The sequence below is a fragment of the Aquarana catesbeiana genome, linkage group LG02, assembly GCF_042186555.1.
Source record: "Aquarana catesbeiana isolate 2022-GZ linkage group LG02, ASM4218655v1, whole genome shotgun sequence".
Classification (NCBI taxonomy): domain Eukaryota; kingdom Metazoa; phylum Chordata; class Amphibia; order Anura; family Ranidae; genus Aquarana; species Aquarana catesbeiana.
In genome coordinates, this window is record NC_133325.1 from 131,118,023 (window position 1) to 131,135,588 (window position 17,566).

A 17,566-nucleotide genomic window follows, 5' to 3' on the forward strand; every position below is an offset into this window, starting at 1 on the left:
TCAGTCAGTATATACCCCCCTCCCTGCTCAGTTTAGTAGCAAGCAGTAATAGAAGTATCAAGAAAAACTCCATAGAGGGGTGGGTGCTGTGTCTGTCAATTAACTCAGAGAAACGGATTTTACGGTAAGTAAAAAATCCTATTTTCTCATTCGTTCACTGACAGACACAGCCTTCATTATTCATAACGATAGGGACGTCCCAAAGCAGTGCCAACATGAGGGGTGGGACAATGGAAAATCCCAAGGCTAATACAAGAGCCAACCAGGTAACAGAAGCTTCACTCAGGACAAGCTGGAACCCAACCTGAACGATACCCCTTCAAGAGGGAATAGATCCTCTAAACAGCGGCCTGCAAAAAATCTTGCGACCAAAAGAGGCATCCGCAGATGCCAAACCATCCACTTTGTAGGACTTGTGAAAATGTACACCGACAACCAGTGGCCACGCCTTGCCAACTTGCGCAACGGCCGCCTGATGACAGAAGGCCCAAAAAGCACTATGTGCCTGAGAAGAAAGTGTCATAACAGGGAAAGGAGGAAATCGATCCCTGACAGGATAGCCCAGAGACATCATCTGTCCGATCCATCCAGAAACCAGGCTGCAGAAAAAAACAGACAGCCCCCTTCTTGGCCCGTCCAAGAATACAGTGAGCCTGACCACCAACAGACTCAGTGGCTGGCAAATACATCCGAATCCCCCAAAACACATCCAGGCCAGATAAAGCCAATTCCTTGGGATGTGCTGACCAGGGACACAAGAAGCCAACCCAATGTCCTTATTCAAATGGAAATCCAAGGATGAATGTAAAAAAGGGAGAAGCACCACCCTAACCTGGGTAAGGTGAAGGACAGAAAACGCCACCATTTATGACACCTTGCTAGTAGAGGTGATAGCCGCCAAGAGACCACCTTCCGAGACAGCAGTGGAACCTCCCGAACATTTTGAGAGAGAGATAGAGAGGCCTTTGGAGAACCTAAAACACCAAGTTCAGATCCCACGGCGGTAGAAAAAAATGCACCTGTGGAAACGGACGTCTAACCCCTTGAACAAAAAGGCACGCACCAGGGAGTGCGAGACCAGGAGACACTGAAGAAGACCCCCCAGGTCGACATCTGGCCCTCTATGGTACTCAAGGCCTATTCCTGATCATCCTTCCGTAAATAGAGGTCGGAAACGTAGCCACCCAAAAGGAACGAGGACAAATCTGATGAAACACGGCCCAGAGAAAGGCCCACCCTGTGGCCCAACCCTAGCCAACTGAGGTAGCTGTCTGACAGTATTCCACTCCTGGAATGCATACGTCGGAAAGGGCCAGAACTAGACATTCTGCCCACCGGAGGAGGATACTGGCAACAGCCAGGGTTGCCAACAGCCTTTTTGGCCCACCCTGGAGAAGGACATAAGCCACCGCTGTTGCCTTGTCCGACTGGATCCATACTGGGAGCCCCCGAAGTCAAACCGTCCATGATCCAGACATAGTCTGATCGATTGAAGTTCCGGGATATTACACTGTAGCCCGGATTCCACCAATATCCAAGGACCCCGAGCAGAGCTCAGTCCCAGGACATCTCCTCACCCGGACAGACTGGTATTGGTGGTCACCCTTTTCAATACAAGGGGAGAAAGGGTCTTCCCCACTGAAGAACCAGAGAGCGAAACCACCAGACTAGGGAACCTCTGATTTCCTGACTCTGAATCAGCTGAATCTGATAGTTCAGAGACCTTGGGCATTTGTCCCATTATGCCAGGATCTCCCCGAAGGGAGCCTACATGGAACTGTGCAAATGATCTTGCCTCAAAAAAAAGGGGGATACCATCAGACCCAACACCCACATGCAGATCCACAGAGGAGCCCACCTGCCGGATAGTAAATGAAAAACGCCGCATGCCACTTCTGGAGTCTGTCCAGGGGAAGAAACACGCTGGTCAGACCTGAAACCCAGTCAGGCTCAGATAAACCAACCTTCTGGCAGGGCCAAAGCAGACTTCCGACGGTATACCCGCCAAATGAAATCAGAGAAAGTCTGTATAGGGACTACGTTGCTCCTCGGGGTAATCGAGAAGTCGGCAAAGAAGATCGCCCAGGCAGCCAGGACCATCAACCCCCACTGACGTAGCCATGCCAGATCCAGGGCCAACACCTCGTGAACACCCGAGGAGTGGTGGCCAGATCACAGGGCCACACCACGCGCCGATAATGCTCTGCACCCACAGCAAGACGGAGAAAGTGCTGGAGTCAGGCACATAACAGAATGCTTAAGTAAGCATTTGTTATGTCGTAGAAGTCAGAAAGACTCCATGATGAAGTGCCACCGCTGCGTGGACGGACTCCATCCAGAACTCCTGTACCCACACAAGACAGGTCAGGGCCTTGAGGTCCAGAATAAGATGTACCATGCCCACCATCTTTTAGACTGTGAACAGTTTCGAACAAAACCCCTGACACTGTTCCCAGCACGGGAACCGGGACAATCACACTCTGCAGCAACGGGGCTTGCACAGCCCCCCGCGGAGAACAGAAAGCAGTCTAGAGACAGACGACCATTGGGAGCAACAAACAAACTGTTTGTAGGAACACAGCCGAAAACTATCTTACAACCAGACAAACTCAAGACGCGACAGGTCATTCAGAGTAGCCCCCCAAAATACATGTCTAAGCACCACTGAGGCAACAGACTCAGCAACCTGGGGAACTGCGACCAAGAGGCATAGTGGACAAACCACAATAAGTCCCCAAAGCAACATAGGCATATGCTCCCCCTCCAGGTATGCCAGCTGGGCCTTACAAGCCAGAGATTCCTCTATTGGAGCCATGGCTGCCTCGAGCAGCCTAGAAACAGAGGGGTTCACTACTGGTGTAACAGTCCCCTTCTGAAGGGGGGACTCCCCAAAGGGGTACCATTACAGCAAGCGTTTTTGGAAATACCAAAGGCACTTTGGACACTCCCAGTCTTCATGGACAAATTTGTCAAAATAAGAGAGGGAAGGGAACGCTTTCGCCACGCAAGACGGCTTATCCAAGAGGGTACCGGCCCGCCACCGCTGCATCCCCCATCTTGAAAGGTTCCCGCACAAAAGCAATAAGTGCGTCAACCAGCGCCCCTTCAAGCCTTTCTGCCTTCATCCTCACTCCCTGACAGGATAGGGAGTGTGGCCACCAGCCCGCAAGGTGGCCACATCCGTGCGGCAGAGTCAGATAGGATTGTTAAACAGAGGAGGTAGGGGAGGGCAGGAGTGCCCTATACTAGGCTATATGCCTAAGCGCTACACCAAAAACTCAGGGGGGGACGGGGGTCTCACCCACTGGGACCCCCCCTCTGAGGTCCACATAGGGGATGTCGACTGAGGCCCTACACAGGGGGCACCACCAAAGTCCCTTACAGGGGGCACAGATCAAGGCCCCTCACAGCGGCACAGATCGGGGTCCCTCACAAGGGGGCACAGACCGGGCCCCCTGACAGGGGGCACAAACTGCGGCCCCTCACAGAGAGCACAAACCATGGGCCCTCACAGGGGGCACAGACGGGATGGGGGCACAGGCCGGCCGCGAGTGCGCGGCCCATGTGGGGACCGGAATGATCCGAGCTGGTAGGCCGCAAAGCCGCGGTCTAAATTTCCAGTCGCAGGTCGCGAGTGCGCGGCCCGCGGGGGGGGGGGGGGCCGGACAAACCCTGAGCCCTGGACGGACTATCAGCCGGTAGGCCGCAAAGCCGCAGCCTAAATTTTCGCGCGGCCCGCGGGGAGACCGGATCAATCCTAGCTGGTAGGCCGCACAGCCGCGGCCTAAATTAGTCAGCAGGACCCCCGATCACCCGCCTCCCAGGCCTAACCACCAGATACCCCCCAATACAAACCCGAGGGTGGCAAAAAGGGGCCTGTGTGTCGCAAAAAGTCCCTAGGCCGGAAGCCTGGGCCCGGGAAAGAGGGGGGGGAGTAGGAGGAGGGTGGAGGAGAACCCCAGAGGGACCGACCACCCCAGGGAGTACCCGCGTCCCACAAAACTGAATATCTAGAGCAGGGAGGGGGTTATATACTGACTGAGAACGGACCATGGGAGTGGCCAAGTGTTTTGTTTTTTTGTTCTGCCTAGTCCTACTCCTGCAGAGGCGATATAATCCTATCATTATGAAAAAAGCCTTTACTATCACTTTAACACATTCACATAAACACACACACTGAAATTTCACCAAAAGAAATGGTTTAAACTCACCCGTTTTTCTACAGCAACAAAGCTTGTGAATTGAGTCACAATTGAATGCTCTTTGCTAAGCTTAATAATGAAGGATTTCATCTTCTGTTTCTCCATCTTAATGTGGTCAAGTCATACAAAATAAACACAAATCAAGATTATAAATTATTTTCATCAGATCTTAGGTTTATTCTATATTAAAGAAAATGCATACTGCACAACAACCACACAATATGTAACCCAGTTACCTGTGACAATCATACAAGTTTTCCTAGTTAAAAATATTGTTTAGTTGCCATTTAATGGCTACAGGCAGCTTCAGACTTACAGTAGGCTTGCAATATTGTATATGGGTAGATACTAGAAAACAATGCTTATGATTATGAATACAGCTTGCAGTTTTTTCTCTGCACATAAAACCTAGATTTAGTTATAGAAATATGAACAGCTTGCTTATTGTTGTGATGCTGTGATTGGCCCACAGCTATTACATGGTACCTGGGCCAATTACTGCACCCTGTACCATGTAAGTAAGCGGTCATGAATGAAAATGGTGATCATCGCCATTATAAGCAATAACAGTGTAAAAAAAAATCCCTGATCACACCCCCCAGAGTAGTACAGTGTCACTATTCTGACACTGAACTACTCTAATCACAGGATGTAAAAAATAAATAAATAAATAAAATGTTTAAAATAATTGAATAAAACATCTTTTAATTCCATGTTTTTTTACATATTGTCACAAGGCAGTGTCCATGATCACCGCCAAAACTGTCATATGATGTCTCTGTACTGCACTGGTGACAGTATGTAAAAAACAAACAAATTTAATTATGACAAAATTGTGACAAAAAAATGCCAACTTCAAAAAACTCTCCATGCTTCTTACTAAATACCTTGGAATGTCTAAAATATAAAAAATTGGTGCCGCGCTCAAAACACAAATGATGTGAGTGAGATACTCCTAATGCCTATGATGATCCGCACTAAGTAGTACGTCAATAAAAACATATATAATAAATATAGTGGTGGTCTCTTGGCAGGATCAACCACTACACAACATACATATTCTATAAGTAAAAACTAAATATAAAGTGCACTAGTGCTCTGTGCTGCAATAATAACAGTGTGAATGACAGATTCTACAATAGCAGCTCCTATGTAAGAGTATAAAAGTCAAAACAAATAAATGGTAAGTAAATACAAAGTGCACACATGCTAGTGCTGTGACAAATGCTTAATTAGTGCAAGAGTGCTGATAGCAGATACCGCAATATCAGCTCCTATATGGAGTGAAAAAACTAAAATATATAAATAAAAATGGATGCCACAGATGTAGCATACATACAATCCTCAAAAAGTGGCTATGTGCAACCAAAAAACAATAACATCCACGTGATCCTTAAAAAAGACAGTTCAATCAAGGTGTATTCATAAAAAAGAGCAGTCCTCCTTCATAAAGTGATGTCAGCTTCCTAGCATGCAGATATACAGTGGGGTGCTCAAATGTGACAAAATGGTGCTCCTCTTCGTGTTTACACACTAGTGGGTAGTGGCCCCTTACCTTAGGGTAATGGGGTAACAGCAAAAAAACAGTAATGGGGGTACCATCCTTTCACTTCCTTCTCAATCCTTACGATCCCACTCCTGGAGCATATTCCCTCAGCAGGTGAAGGGGCACGGAAATATAAAAAAGGAAGGTCCCACAATAGTGTAGTATTGTTTGGCAAGACTAGTTTTATTCACAAACAGCATAAGTACTCACATAAAAAGTAAACAAACAGCGCTTATCTCCAACGAGCGGCGAGCTCGTAAGCCTCTATCAGCATCGGTGCCTATCCTGTCCCTACGCGTGACGTCACTGCCCACGTGACTTCTTCAGGGGATAACTATAGGCCCGATACGTGTCCTTAAATAGTATTAGAATGGCTGGTAATGGGCGGCCATTTTCTAGTGGCCTCAGCTATATTAGCCTGGCGGCCATTTTCCCAGGGATTGGCAGGGCGCGGCCATTATGATAGTAATGTGTAGTTGAGTGGTCATAACGGGGGCGTGTACAGCTTCCTGCAGTCAGCTGACCCAAAGGGCCAATGAGCACAGGCACACGTCTCCTGTACTTTGAGCTGTCAGCAAAGGAGGTACGAACGCGGGACAACCTATCCCGAGTGTCCTCCTCCGCTGTAACACAATCGTATCAGACTACATCGGCATCACTCAGTGGTCATAGTCAGAAATATATACTCACAATAAGGCGTCCACAGACTAGGATATACCATGTATTAAATAGAGGGGAGTAGGTGACCAAAAATTTTTTATAAATAAATCATATATTTTAATATATTATACCACAATAAAAGCTAAAAAAAGGGATAAAAATTCAAAAATAGAAAATGCAAATAAAACCAACAGTGGGAGAAGAGAGACTCTAATGCTGATATTGACCAACTTCCCACACAAAGGTGAACAGTCAATCCCCAAGCTAAAATAGTTAACATATAGATGGGAATTGGTGAATCAATTAATTACTGGGCTATGGGACAATACTCAAAGATATCTCGTACACATACAGTATTATATAACCCAATCCAAATATGTAATCTCATAGTAAAGTGATCAGATCTATGAGAGACAGAACCTGTTAAGTTAAAATGGTTACAGACACATATATTAATAAAAATCGATGAGAGATCCGAAAAACGAGAAATAAAAACATGGTTTATATATAATGTAATAAAAGTCGGGTAGTGGTTTCAACCATCTAAACCAAGATGGGATGAATAGGGCAAATAGTAAACAGTGATAGAATCAATGGGGGAATAAGTACAGCGCTGCGCCAGAAAGTGCTAAAAAAATTTTATAGTATACAGTTAGCAGCTAACACACCACTAGACGCAGGTAAGGGTTAAAAATAATATATAATAGTGTAGCGCTATGTGTATATATAAATTATAAATCTTACATAACTAAACAGTGAGCAAGAACTTGACCATCCCTTGCGGGGCAAAATAGTATTGAAACGCCACTGAGTGAAAAAGCATTCGACAGGGTAGACTGGGGTTTCATGATGGATACATTGCGGCACTTGGGTATCGGGACAAAAATGATGAAGTGGATAACAAATTTGTATAATGGCCCGACAGCAGTCGTAAAAGTAAACGGTAGACTCTCTCCAAAAATTAAGATGCAGAACGGAACACGGCAAGGCTGTCCACTGTCTCCACTATTATACGTATTGGCTTTAGAACCATTATTAGCAACACTCCGCAACAACAAAGAGGTAGAAGGAGCAAGACTAGGAGGAAAAGAGCATAAGATCGCAGCTTACGCGGACGACATCTTGATGTACGTATACAACCCAAGAGTGTCACTCCCAAACATATTGAAAGAAATAAAAAAATACGGAGAACTGTCAAACTTCAAAATTAATCCAATAAAAACGGAAATATTAAACATAGGACTAGAGAAAAAGGAAGTTCAGTTTTTACAAAAAGAATTCCCATTTACGTGGGTAAAAGAACTAAATTACCTTGGAATTAAAATAACTCCTAGAGTGGAAAAAATTTACCAGGCAAATTTTATCCCATTGATCAATGAGGTCAAAGAAGAAATGAAAAAGTTAAGAATACAGCCACTTTCATGGATTGGAAGAATAAATATGTTCAAGATGATGATACTACCCAAAATAAATTACAGATTACAGATGTTACCAGTAAAGATCCCGCAGAGCTTTTTTAAAATAATTAAAACAATTTTGTTAAAATACATATGGTTTAATAAAAAACCAAGAATCAAATACACGCTGATTACAAGGAAAAAGGAGCACGGAGGTCTGGCCGCTCCAGATATAAGTAGGTACTATAAAGCCATAGTTTTAACACGAATGTTAGAGTGGACAAATGAGAAAAATGAAAAAAAATGGGTGGAAATGGAAAACATAATAAGCGGAGTCACATTACATAAGAATATTTGGATTCCACGGAAATATAGAACATTGGACACTGACACACACGAAATAACAAAAAATGTATTTAAAATTTGGGACACCATTCACTTAAAGAATGAATGGAAATATAATTCACCACTATTAGCACTCACAGGATCGAATTTCTTCACCCCTGGGAAGGAAATATTTGGAATTCAAGGAATACGTAACCCACAATTGAAAGATATCACTAGAAATGGCAAAATAAGAACACGAGTAGAAATAGAGGAAAGGAATGGATGGAAGATGAATGAATGGAATTATAATCAACTAAGGCACTTAGTAAGCACAATACCACACCCACTGAGAGACGAAACGAAATTAACCGCACTGGAAAAGCTATGTAGCAATGAAATACCATTGAAAAACGGAACATCAAAAATTTATAGTACACTGACAGATTTGGAAGCACAAGAAAGACCAGAATACATAAATCAATGGGAAAAAGAAATGAATATAAAAATAGATAACCAAAAAGTGGAAAAAATGATAGAAATGGGATATAATAAGGCCTGGGGCATGAAGACTATTGAAATGAATTATAAACTAGTATCAAGATGGTATATGACCCCAGTAAGAATACACAGATTTCATCAAGACAAAACCTCTTTGTGTTGGAGAAAATGTGGCCAAATAGCAACGATCATACACATATGGTGGGAATGCCCAATAATAATGGAGTACTGGAAGGAAGTGTTAAATAACATAAAAGAAATAACTGAAGAAGAAATAGAACAAAACATCTGGACTTGCCTCTTCCATATCTATAATAAACCTAAGAAACAATATAGAAAATCAATAGTACCTAACCTCCTGAATGCGGCCAAGGCCTTAATTTCCAAGAATTGGCTAAAAAGTGGAAAACCAGACATTAGAAACTAGCTAAAGGAAACAGATTATCACTACAAAATGGAAGGAGGAGAGAAAAGGGATAATAGTAGATGGGAAAGTTGGAAAAAATACAAAGTCTCAGACATTTATTTAGATAAGATAAAAGAAAGAATAGGTGCAGAGCCAAGTGGATAAATAAATAACATAAAGGAACGGACCAAACACAGGGGAGGGGGAGGGGGGTGGGGGGAAATAAGAGGGACTGAGAGAGAATAAGATAATAGTGGGTTCATATTTATAGGAGGCGTTTTGTCGTCGATTTTTAAAATTATTAAATAATATCCCAGAAGGGAAAAACAATAAAGATGTGACGGAAACAATCCACAATGATGTGAAAAATGAGAAGAGATAAAGTTTGACATATAAAGTTGAAATAATGTCTCAGAAAAATTTTCGCTGAAGTGGAGAAAAAAAAAAAAAAAAAAAAAAGAAACGCCACTGAGTGATTCAAAATAACACTTGAGATACAGTGAATATTGTAAGTCAATAATAAGAAAATAGTATAGTGGGTCTAGGAAATCATACATATGTGACAAATCAACCAATATAGTCCATAAAAATTGACAAATATATTAATAGTGACTAGTGAAATAGAAAACCACCACCAAAAGTCTATGAGGGTTGAGTGTTGAGAAAATGATGGAAATAAAACTCCCAAGTTTCCTCGAAATTGGTCGCTTCTGGCAGATGAATAAATAGATAAGGAACCACAGATGGATGGAGGGTCTAAATAGGTGGCGGGACCATCACTGGAGCATCAAAAGAGGCTTACCAGAATCAGGTGACTTGGAAAGACCTATGTCTTACAAGTCTAAGAAAGCTTATTGACCACCAGGTCTGGCAAGATGAATCGTCAGATATCCTCAGCTTCCAATGGGGGGAGGGGTCTCACCACAGCTTCAAACGTCCCCAAACGGTCCAACGGGCCAAACGGATGTTTCAAATACCATGCGAGAAATAAAGCTCACATGGCATGATAACGTTTAAAAACATCAATTTATTAAAATAATAAAAGAAAACACTCACATGATAGGAGATCACAAACAGCTCAAAAAAGATCAATCGTGGTAATCGTGAGGGGTCCACCCGACATGTTTCGGCTACAGAGCCTTCATCTGGGGTGTGGAGCCCCCCCACCTCACCGCTTTTTAAACAAGATATGACCCCCACTGGGAGTGTCACAATACCGGAAGTTACACAATTGATGTCACTTCCGGTTACTAAAAATAATAATAGTAATTTACTATTAAACTAGCATAAATAAGTATACAATATGAAGGGAGCAATGGGCGGTATTGTACCGCCATCACCGACATATAGAAAATCCGGATCGTATGGTGAATATTACACTAGCAGCTTGGCCGGCTAATCTGGAAATAATCCGGACGCGCACCAAGCCTCTCTCTCAGTGCAGCCAGATCCCATAGGCTGAAGCGCCGTCACGCTCCGCCCATCAGATCTGGCCTTGTAATGCGAGTGTGCGCGATGACATCATCCTCCGCTCATCAAGTGCGGCACCCGTGCGCTCCACTCCTGGGACCAAGACCAAGCCTCTCTTTCATATCGGCAGCCCCATCCCATCTCATATAGGAAGCGAGGCGCCGATAGGTTGGAGAGGACCGGAACATGGTCCTGATGATCTGACAGCTGGTTTAAAGTGTCAGCAAGGATGGATCTAAACAGGAATGATGTTTAAATATGTCATGATGTCAAAACAACGTGAAATATGTGACAAGACTGATTAGAGTAATAAAAGGGCATCAGCCATGACCATATATTAATTAGAAATGTTGAATGAAAGTTAAAATGACACTGCCAATGAGGGGCATCGCATAACATCCTATACAATAAAACAAAAAAAGGGGGAAGAAAAGGAAAATGACAAGACCTCGACATGAGAAGGCATCCTCCATATAGTGATCATTGTACAAATTATGTATATTCTGAGATGATACTAATACATGCAAAGTTTAATATTCTAAAATTCATATTAGTAACCAATAAGTGGGTCCAAAATTCATATTGACGCCAATAACAATAATTGGAATTAAAAATTTAAAAAATTAAAAATGATAGAAAGGAGACCATAAGCTAAATAACTACGCTTGGTTAATAAAGGAATTGATGTCCCACTCTACGTTGATACCTTGCGGAAAGTGGGACCCCAATTCGTAAATCCAGTAAGTCTCCAGACGGGAGACACCACTAAGGGTCGACCCACCCCGCCAGGGAGCAACATATTTATCGATGATGAGAAACTGTGTGCCCTCAGGGTTTCGGTCATGGAATTCCCTGTAATGTCGAGGCACAGTATGTTTAGTGCTACCTGCTTTAATAAGGTTAATATGTTCAGAAACTCGTGTTGTAAATGATCTAATGGTCCGCCCCACATACTGCTTACCACATGGGCAAGTCAGAAGGTAGACTACCCCTGTAGTAGCACAAGTACAAAATTGTTTGATCTTATAGGAACGGCCAGTCACAGTAGAAGAAAAACTATGGCTAGCCCTCCTACCGCTGATGTTAAACTGACATACTAAGCACTTTTTGCAGGGGTAGAAACCAATCCAATTATGAAAAAAGGAAGGTTTATTCGGGGGCTTGATGACGTTGGGTGCCAACTTGTTTCGAAGAGACGGAACACCTTTGAAAACCACCTTGGGGGTTCTGGGCAACATAGGGCCCAAAACCTTGTCCGTTTTAAGGACATCCCAATGGTGTTCAAAAATTCTTTTGACATGCTTATGTTGAATGGAGAAGGACGTCATAAAGGACCATTTGAAGTCCTCATTTGCTTGTCGAGGTCTATCCTCTAGTAATATTGACGATCAATCGAACAGGCATTATCAATCTCCTTATCCAAATCAGAAGAGTTATATCCCTTCTCCAGGAACCTATCTTTAAGAGACGCTGCTTGGATCTTAAAGGTGTTAAGGTCAGTGCAGTTCCTACGTAGTCGCAGGAACTGGCTTTTAGGGACTGACCTGATCCAAGGCGCGTGATGGCAACTATCGGTGGGTATGTACCCGTTCCGATCGGTAGATTTAAAGTAGGTGCTGAATACAAATTGGCTTTCCTTTCTTTCAATAACCAAGTCCAAAAAATGGACTGAGGTTGTACTTGCTTCAAAAGACAGAACAATATTCCAATTGTTATTATTAAGGGTCGCGATAAAATCGACTAAACCATCTGAACTGCCAGTCCATAGGAGGAGGATGTCGTCTATGTACCGAGCCCACAACAAGAGGTGTGGGTTATTCATGGCATAGACGACATCCTCCTCCCACTTGGCCATAAATAAATTGACCAGACTGGGAGCGAACTTTGCTCCCATTGCAACCCCCTTGTGTTGACGATAGAATCTACCATCGAACCAGAAGTAATTGTGCTGCGTTGCGAACTCAATTAATTCGATAATATAGTCTATCTGGGGTGAAGCAAGGGAGGCATCCCTGTTCAGAAAACACTTAACCGCATCAATACCCTTACGGTGCGGGATGCAGGTGTAGAGGGATGCAACGTCCGCGGTTGCCATAATAAGATCACCAGGGTGGGAAACATTTGAAAGTAATCTGATCACATCTTTAGTGTCTTTTAAGTAGGACGGCATCTTTATTATGGATGGCTGAAGGAAAAAGTCTATGTATTTCCCAATTTTTGAAGTGACCGAGTCGATACCACTAATTATTGGCCGACCTGGAGGGTGTAGGGGGTCCTTATGGACTTTAGGCAGGTAGTACATAACAGGTATGCGCGGGGCGAGGGGAACTAGAAATGATCTCTCCTTCTTATTTAAAATGCAAGAATTAAAACCTATGGGATCTGGCTGCACTGAGAGAGAGGCTTGGTGCGCGTCCGGATTATTTCCGGTTAGCCGGCCAAGCTGCTAGTGTAATATTCACCATACGATCCGGATTTTCTATATGTCGGTGATGGGGATTTTCTATATGTCGGTGATGGCGGTACAATACCGCCCATTGCTCCCTTTCTTATTGTATACTTATTTATTCTAGTTTAATAGTAAATTACTATTATTATTTTTAGTAACCGGAAGTGACATCAATTGTGTAACTTCGGGTATTGTGACACTCCCAGTGGGGGTCATTTCTTGTTTAAAAAGCGGTGAGGTGGGGGGGCTCCACACCCCAGATGAAGGCTCTGTAGCCGAAACATGTCGGGTGGACCCCTCACGATTACCACGATTGATCTTTTTTGAGCTGTTTGTGATCTCCTATCATGTGAGTGTTTTCTTTTATTATTTTAATAAATTGATGTTTTTAAACGTTATCATGCCATGTGAACTTTATTTCTCGCATGGTATTTGAAACATCCGTTTGGCCTGTTGGACCGTTTGGGGACGTTTGAAGCTGTGGTGAGACCCCTCCCCCCATTGGAAGCTGAGGATATCTGACGATTCATCTTGCCAGACCTGGTGGTCAATAAGCTTTCTTAGACTTGTAAGACGTAGGTCTTTCCAAGTCACCTGATTCTGGTAAGCCTCTTTTGATGCTCCGGTGATGGTCTCGCCACCTATTTAGACCCTCCATCCATCTGTGGTTCCTTATCTATTTATTCATCTGCCAGAAGTGACCAATTTCATTTACGAGGAAACTTGGGAGTTTTATTTCCATCATTTTCTCAACACTCAACCCTCATAGACTTTTGGTGGTGGTTTTCTATTCCACTAGTCACTATTAATATATTTGTCAATTTTTATGGACTATATTGGTTGATTTGTCACATATGTATGATTTCCTAGACCCACTATACTATTTTCTTATTATTGACTTACAATATTCACTGTATCTCAAGTGTTATTTTGAATCACTCAGTGGCGTTTCAATACTATTTTGCCCCGCAAGGGATGGTCAGGTTCTTGCTCGGTTTAGTTATGTAAGATTTATAATTTATATATACACATAGCGTTACACTATTATATATTATTTTTAACCCTTACCTGTGTCTAGAGGTGTGTTAGCTGCTAACTGTATACTATAAAAAATTTTTAGCACTTTCTGGCGCAGCGCTGTACTTATTCCCCCATTGATTCTATCACTTACTAGACATCCAGTATAGCTGCAGCGCATTTTCTTCCATTCAACATGGATGTATTTGACTACCATGCTTCCAGAGTAGTCAATACCGAGGGTGTATTTGTAGCCACTTCCAACGATTCAGAAATTGGCGGATTATTTTTGAGGCTAAAAAATGTCATGGTCTCTGAACTCCACCTTCAATGGGATCTTGCCTTTTTGGAACAATATGTGGCAGAAGGCATGATCCCACGGAGTCTCAGGTGGGATGTTCACCCCCAACAGGGTGAGTCCGAACTCGACTCTTGGTTCACATATTTTAATGACGCTGGTATCAAGTTCCTTGACTTTCTCATCACGAGGAAACGTACTCGTCTTTCGACTCTAGATCGGGTGATCAAGGAGCTGAAAGATAAATTACTTACTTTTAAAAACTCGGTTGAATACAATACTTTATCCTCTAATTTGCAAGCATATCTTGTAAAAGAAGATAAAGAACAAAGAACCAAGAAACACAAAAAGTATTCCCGAGACGTTGGGGATTACAAGGCGGGTAGGGTGTTTGGATGGCAGAAATCCATCACGGCACCTACCTTGGAGTCTGCAATGGAAACTAATGTCCAGAGTATAAGCACTGTAGTTCCTCCTAGGGAGCCTTCTGTCCGCCCTAAACCTTCTGCCGAAAAGGGGCGAGCCCAGGATGGAGGCCCCTCTTCATATAGGGGTCGACACCCTAGTACACATACCCCTAGAAATCAACAAAGGGGTAGAGGTCCCTACTCTAGGAGTAGGGGCAGAGGTGGAAATAGGGGTGAATATCGTAGTCACGATGAACATCATTATTATGATCGGGAGAACTCCCATTATAGGAGTTCCCCGGTTCGTAACTGTGACTTTTCCCACTATCCCCACCATCAGAATCCACCTTACTATAGGCACCCTCCGGTCTCTACATACAACAGATATTCCCCTTTGCGGGATCACTATAACGAAAACGTCTACCCATTTCCCAATGCTGGGTATGGTCCATCCCCCTATAAACAATCCTACTCTGGGTTACAGACCACTCTGGGTTTTCACGAGGACCCCCAAAACAAAAAAAGAGGTCCAGAAACAAGCGAGGGTCCAGAGGAGGGAGGAGGATCCAGAGACGAAAAAAGGAAACGGTTTAACCTGCCAGGGGGTATTCAACCTGAGTGATACTATTCTCACTCAGGAAGAGAAAATTATTCTAAATAAGGGTCTCAAGTTCGCCCCTCCGTGTAAACTTAATAAGTTTGATACATTTATCGACATTCAGAAGTTCATTAGGAAAATTAATGTTCAGAGGTACATTATCTCAAATCCCTCTAGGAATGTAGCCAGGGCGGCAACGTCTGGCACTGTTCATTCAGGTCTATCCAACCCCTCTCTTTTCAGCCCCCCAACACAACTCCCACCAGCTATCAATCTGTTCAAAGAGTTAGTGTTGAGAGATTTAGCTAACATTCCATTAAAACGTAGATTTCATAAGCCCTTACCTTCAACAGGCCTAAAGACTTTATGCGATAATAAAAATTTGGTCTTTCCCCCCGCCGACAAAGGCGGTGGCATTGTCTTGTTAAATAAATCAGATTATATTAACGAAATGCACCGTATTTTGGGAGATGAAGAGACATACATTGAATTATCTAGTAATCCTACACAAAAATACAAGAAGGATTTACAAAGACTGGTATCTAAAGGTTTTAATTCTTGCATTTTAAATAAGAAGGAGAGATCATTTCTAGTTCCCCTCGCCCGCGCATACCTGTTATGTACTACCTGCCTAAAGTCCATAAGGACCCCCTACACCCTCCAGGTCGGCCAATAATTAGTGGTATCGACTCGGTCACTTCAAAAATTGGGAAATACATAGACTTTTTCCTTCAGCCATCCATAATAAAGATGCCGTCCTACTTAAAAGATACTAAAGATGTGATCAGATTACTTTCAAATGTTTCCCACCCTGGTGATCTTATTATGGCAACCGCGGACGTTGCATCCCTCTACACCTGCATCCCGCACCGTAAGGGTATTGATGCGGTTAAGTGTTTTCTGAACAGGGATGCCTCCCTTGCTTCACCCCAGATAGACTATATTATCGAATTAATTGAGTTCGCAACGCAGCACAATTACTTCTGGTTCGATGGTAGATTCTATCGTCAACACAAGGGGGTTGCAATGGGAGCAAAGTTCGCTCCCAGTCTGGCCAATTTATTTATGGCCAAGTGGGAGGAGGATGTCGTCTATGCCATGAATAACCCACACCTCTTGTTGTGGGCTCGGTACATAGACGACATCCTCCTCCTATGGACTGGCAGTTCAGATGGTTTAGTCGATTTTATCGCGACCCTTAATAATAACAATAGGAATATTGTTCTGTCTTTTGAAGCAAGTACAACCTCAGTCCATTTTTTGGACTTGGTTATTGAAAGAAAGGAAAGCCAATTTGTATTCAGCACCTACTTTAAATATACCGATCGGAACGGGTACATACCCACCGATAGTTGCCATCACGCGCCTTGGATCAGGTCAGTTCCTAAAAGCCAGTTCCTGCGACTACGTAGGAACTGCACTGACCTTAACACCTTTAAGATCCAAGCAGCGTCTCTTAAAGATAGGTTCCTGGAGAAGGGATATAACTCCTCTGATTTGGGTAAGGAGATTGATAATGCCTGTTCGATTGATCATCAATTATTATTAGAGGATAGACCTCGACAAGCAAATGAGGACTTCAAATGGTCCTTTATGACGTCCTTCTCCATTCAACAAAAGTATGTCAAAAGAATTTTTGAACACTATTGGGATGTCCTTAAAACGGACAAGGTTTTGGGCCCTATGTTGCCCAGAACCCCCAAGGTGGTTTTCAAAGGTGTTCCGTCTCTTCGAAACAAGTTGGCACCCAACGTCATCAACCCCCCGAATAAACCTTCCCTTTTTCATAATTGGATTGGTTTCTACCCCTGCAAAAAATGCTTAGTATGTCATTTTAACATCAGCGGTAGGAGGGCTAGCCATAGTTTTTCTTCTACTGTGACTGGCCGTTCCTATAAGATCAAACAATTTTGTACTTGTGCTACTACAGGGGTAGTCTACCTTCTGGCTTGCCCATGTGGTAAGCAGTATGCGGGGAGGACCATTAGATCATTTACAACACGAGTTTCTGAACATATTAACCTTATTAAAGCAGGTAGCACTAAACATACTGTGCCTCGACATTACAGGGAATTCCATGACCGAAACCCTGAGGGCACACAGTTTCTCATCATCGATAAATATGTTGTTCCCTGGCGGGGTGGGTCGACCCTTAGGGGTGTCTCCCGTCTGGAGACTTACTGGATTTACGAATTGGGGTTCCACTTTCCGCAAGGTATCAACTTAGAGTGGGACATTAATTCCTTTATTAACCAAGCGTAGTTATTCAGCTTATGGTCTCCTTTCTATAA

General features: G+C 43.3%; 1 protein-coding gene across 6 annotated transcripts in view; it reads right to left on the minus strand.

Annotated features, from left to right (window-relative positions):
- PARP4 (poly(ADP-ribose) polymerase family member 4) overlaps positions 1-17,566 on the minus strand; it is a 570,213-nt gene that overhangs the window by 280,277 nt on the left and 272,370 nt on the right. For all 6 annotated transcript variants that reach the window (XM_073613478.1, XM_073613479.1, XM_073613476.1 and 3 more), the window contains exon 29: positions 4,212-4,307. In XM_073613478.1, coding sequence (XP_073469579.1) covers positions 4,212-4,307 — 96 coding nt within the window. The remainder of the gene's footprint in view (positions 1-4,211; positions 4,308-17,566) is intronic.